We start from the raw sequence: 5,073 nt of genomic DNA on the forward strand, positions 1-5,073 counted from the left end.
GGGGGAGAAATAAGTATTAAATATTTGCAATTGGGGATTTAATGCTAGGGTTTTAACATCTCTTTAATACTGTAATGTAAAAGAAAAGGTAACAAACGATAAAAAGGTCTGTAATTGGTGATTTAAAAGTATGATTTTAACTCCTATTTTAACACTGTAAGAACATCCAAGAGACAAAATCTCCAGATTTAATGTCCATCTTCGAAGGGCAAAGCCAGTTGGGTGGAGAACTCCTAAAAACTTCTTCAACAACCTAAGTTTAGACCGCCTAATTCAAAGTTCAAAACCAAGGCCATACAGGCATATATCAATCGCGGCGGAAGCACGCCCAATACACAAGGAGAAGTGAAATAATGAAAATTGCTTCATGTTTTGACAGTGAACAAACAACTGTTTCTATCTATCTATCTATCTATCTATCTTCAACCCCCCCCCCCCCAAAAAAAAAAAAACCCACAAGGATTATTACCCTCAGCACTCACTTGTTCGTATTCTCAGTGGAGTAAGATAGCATCAGGAAAGCGAAAGTAACTGGCGTCGACAGCACAAGCGGAAGTGCGAAGCACGGGACCTGCGCGCGCACCTGGCACGCAGCGACACCTATGTTGTAGCAGACAATGCTTGATATAATGCTGGCGAGGGCGAAGTAGAAGGCCTCGTATGTTCCGCAGGGTGTCAGGCTGTCCGGGAGGTAGGTGGAGTCCACTAGTGTCAAGTCGCTGATGACACTACAACCAGAGGCGTTTTGGGCTAGGAAGAACAGAGTGTCTGCGCATTCACCGCCCCCTGTCCCGAACAGAACGATGACCCCGGCGAAGGTCACGATGATCTTCCACAAGTAGGTGAGGAAGTTGATTTTTACCTGTTTAAGATGAAAGAACAATTTCGCAACAAGTCTTTAACATGGGCATTCGTAGATAGCTGAACAAATAAAGGGATGGTAGTGTATTACGCTCCGTGGGACCCCATTGTTATTGTTTTAAATAGTATTATTATTATTATTATTATTATTATTATTATTATTATTATTATTATTATTATTGTTATTATTATTATCTGAAACATAACTGCACCATGTAGTTTTGAAACATAACTGAATCACGTAGTTTTATAACTATCCGTATTTTCAAAGGCAGTTCACACGCATAATATTATGTAAAAGGTTAGTAGTGCACTGAAGATTTACTGAGAATAAAACAAATAAACGCTTTAGCTTTCGCAAATTAACAGTATACATTCAATTATTTATTATACTTTATAACTGTAAAACTCCGAGACGCCGTGAAACATGACAAGAATGATCTCTCACCTGTCCCTCTTTGATCTTGATTCGAATTCTGTGCAGCCCAGGAAATCTGCGAACAAAATTCGGCCACCAGTTAACCGATATGAGAACTGCACACAATGGGAACGCGACCGTCACACCAATAGAATCGTAGTACTTGTGAATTCTGATAGTGAACAAAACCAGAACCATCACTTGGGTACCCAGACCTAGAATGTCCATGAGCCATTTGAGAATACGCCGGAGTTTTCCTTTCTCCTGGTAGTTGTCACGTCCTGGCACGGGTTTGTTCCGAAGAGACGCCACGTCTTCGATGACGCGTAGCATGGCGGGGGCGGAGCACACAGTCAGCATGAGCAGCGAAGCAAGTACGGGGTCAAAGGTTGGCAGGACGATGTACACAAAGATGAGTAGAGCCACGGAGTGGATTGTCTCTATGCACAGGTTCTGTAGAAGGGTGGAAGAGGGTGGGGGTGTAATGGGGATTCGGCAAGATAAAATAACATATTATTTGTAATTTGGTGATTTAATGTTCAGATTTCATACTCCCTTTAACCTTAGGAAGGGGGCGGAAGGGGGTGGGGGGGGGGGAGAAATAAGTATTAAATATTTGCAATTGGGGATTTAATGCTAGGGTTTTAACATCTCTTTAATACTGTAATGTAAAAGAAAAGGTAACAAACGATAAAAAGGTCTGTAATTGGTGATTTAAAAGTATGATTTTAACTCCTATTTTAACACTGTAAGAACATCCAAGAGACAAAATCTCCAGATTTAATGTCCATCTTCGAAGGGCAAAGCCAGTTGGGTGGAGAACTCCTAAAAACTTCTTCAACAACCTAAGTTTAGACCGCCTAATTCAAAGTTCAAAACCAAGGCCATACAGGCATATATCAATCGCGGCGGAAGCACGCCCAATACACAAGGAGAAGTGAAATAATGAAAATTGCTTCATGTTTTGACAGTGAACAAACAACTGTTCTCGCTAAAATGTGGAACACGCCCTTCAAATATGTTGTATCTCAAAATTGCACCAATACCTTAGCACAAACACACATACCCACACACACATACACACACACATACACACACACACACACACACACACACACACACACACACACACACACACACATACGCACACAAATTACAAATCTTTAAATTGCGTTAAGCGATTTCCTTTTCAAATTTAACTCTTGCTAACTTCACGACCCACCACAATACTGACGTCTGTGGGGTAGATCTAGCGGCCAGGCAGTTAGCCGTCGAACGCAGAAAACCTGAGATAGAGCCCCGTGTGGTGGACAATCTCCGTCTTATTCCTTGGATGATGTGTTTCTCTAGGCATGGTTAGGCCCTTATAGCAAGCAAGTCGGAGTAGACCACCCCCTGATAAATCTAAATTGTGTTGAGGAGGGAGTGTCACGCCTACATTAAAAATACAGTCGAAACTTTTTCAGTTGGTTATTAACAGTCGAGAAAGAACGTGGCTGAATTAGATAGGTGGGCCTATTAAATCATCATCATCATCGTCATCCGGTGCCAGATCTTCGACTGACATCGGCTATCATAGTTCTCCATTCATTCCTTTGCTCGGATGTTCTTAAAAAAGCTAAGTTTCCCTGATCTTTCCCCGTTACCCATTAATTGTTTAGGTTCCCCAGGTAGGTTGCTCTGGGCCAACCCCTGCCTCGTTTGCGTTCAATATTGCAAGTGAGAACTAGATATTCAAGACCTTTATGTCTATTCAGGTGTCCCAAAAACTGCATTTGTCGTTTCCTGATAGTTTTTAACAGTGAGCGCCCCACGTGGGCTTCATCAAACCCTCTGTTGTATTATTATGTTGCCTATTATATAAAGTCATTATAATGTAAAACTCAAGGGAGGAAGTGGGAAGTGGCCGTTTAGTGGTGGGCATGTCGAAATTAAAATATCGGTATATCAATTTATTTATTTTTTTTACTAATATCGATATCGTATCAAAGCAATGAGAAAAAATTCGATATTTCGATATTTCGATATGCCAACCATTGCTTAATAACTTCATTTTCATCCATTGTACAAATAATGTATCTATCTGATCTAGGAGATCTACATGATTTTCTGTGTTTTGTTTGACATGACCTGACCTGATTCTTTTTTATTTTTAGTTATTATTTTTTTTAACTTGCAACGCCAGTGTTCATTGATGCCAAATCAGAGTGCCAAGCTGACTTCATTTCATCTATTGTGTGAAAATGAAAGAGAGAGAACAAAAATAGAGCGATAGTGACAGAGGAAGAAACAAAGAGCGGGATGGAGGGGTGGGGCGAAAGAGACAGAGAGATAGATAGATAGAGACAGACAGATAGATAGAAAGAGAGTGTGTGTATGTGTGTGTGTGTGTGTTTGTGAGAGAGAGAGAGAGAGAGAGAGAGAGAGAGAGAGAGAGAGAGAGAGAGAGAGAGATGTGTATCTACTAGGAACCTCATGATTTTATGTTTTCACCCACAATGAAACCCACAGAAAAATATTTTTTTAAAACAAACAAAAACAAAATATAAAAGCACACACGCACACAAAAAAGAAGACAGCCATTTTCGAGCGTCGATATTTTGGAAATAACCAGACTCGATAGCTGTCGATATATCTATATATTTGATAACGAATTTCAATCTATCGATTATAATTTGAAATATCGAAAAAAATCGATGCATCGATATTTCTGGGGGGGGGGGGGATATCAATATCGTATGGAATTCGATATTGCTGATATCGCCCATCACTATGTCCGTTTGTACGTGGAACTATCTTATACATGAGGCCGTCAGTGCATGTTCTACTTTAATGAAATTGAAAAAAAAAAACTCTCACCACAATCAATGGGACACAAGCGAGGGGTGGGTTTCGCTTGAAGCAAAGCTGGAGCGTAGCGGCCAGGAAAGAGAAGATGTACGGTGCCGTGATGGTCATCAAGATGGCCCATATCCACGTCACGTCCACTTCAGACGTTTCTGGCTGATGACGTTAAATATAATAATAATATTTCATAATAATAATAATAATAATAATAATGACAGCAACAACAACAATGCATATTATAACTTTTTATACCACTAAGTCCGGTACAAAACAGCTCTAAGCTTTTAACAATACCTTTATCTCAAGACAAAACACAAGTGAATAAACTTGTATAAATAATAGATCTTTAGATTAATGATAACACATAAGCAAACATTAACACTATCACAGGCTTATGGATAGGGATAATACTTATGCAAGCAACATTATAAACATTGGGCAAACAATTAATTTGGTACTTTTGATCATAGGTTTTTACGCTTTGCTAGGCGTAGATCTAGATTCTATTATAAATCAGACTCAAATACCATAATATAATATAGGCCTGTTCTTTTTTTTATATTGTATCAAACAAGGTACTAAAATATATTTTAACGGTGTACCTTTTTTAGAACCTTCTGTAACAGAATTAAGGGGCAGACATTTAAAAGATGACTTTTATTCTATAAGCAGAAATTAATAATATGAGAAACAGAGGTTGAGAAAGCGAGGAAGACGAGAGAAGAACAGATACATTAATTTAAGGAGAGAAAGTGTTTTATCAAAATTATAATAAAACAAACAGATAGATAGGTGTAAAATGAGAGGAGACGTCCGTTAAAAGTGAGTTGTTTAGTAAAGCGATATGTTGCATTTAACATAGAGCAACCTCGTGTACAGATTTTAACATTATTCAGAAGTTTTGGAAATGAAATTATATCAGCAACTCTCCGTAGTCTCCCCCCACC

The 5,073-nt window shown here is 39.0% G+C and overlaps 1 protein-coding gene across 1 annotated transcript in view; it reads right to left on the reverse strand.

The window, feature by feature from the left end:
• Positions 1-5,073, reverse strand: part of LOC101862573 (chitin synthase chs-2) — a gene marked incomplete in the record, with an annotated part of 89,177 nt that overhangs the window by 51,783 nt on the left and 32,321 nt on the right. The window contains 3 exon segments of the mRNA XM_013081678.2: positions 483-862; positions 1,310-1,732; positions 4,139-4,282. Of these exon segments, the coding sequence (XP_012937132.1) occupies positions 483-862; positions 1,310-1,732; positions 4,139-4,282 (947 nt within the window).

This window comes from Aplysia californica, unplaced genomic scaffold (assembly GCF_000002075.1).
Source record: "Aplysia californica isolate F4 #8 unplaced genomic scaffold, AplCal3.0 scaffold00141, whole genome shotgun sequence".
Taxonomy (NCBI): Eukaryota; Metazoa; Mollusca; class Gastropoda; order Aplysiida; family Aplysiidae; genus Aplysia; species Aplysia californica.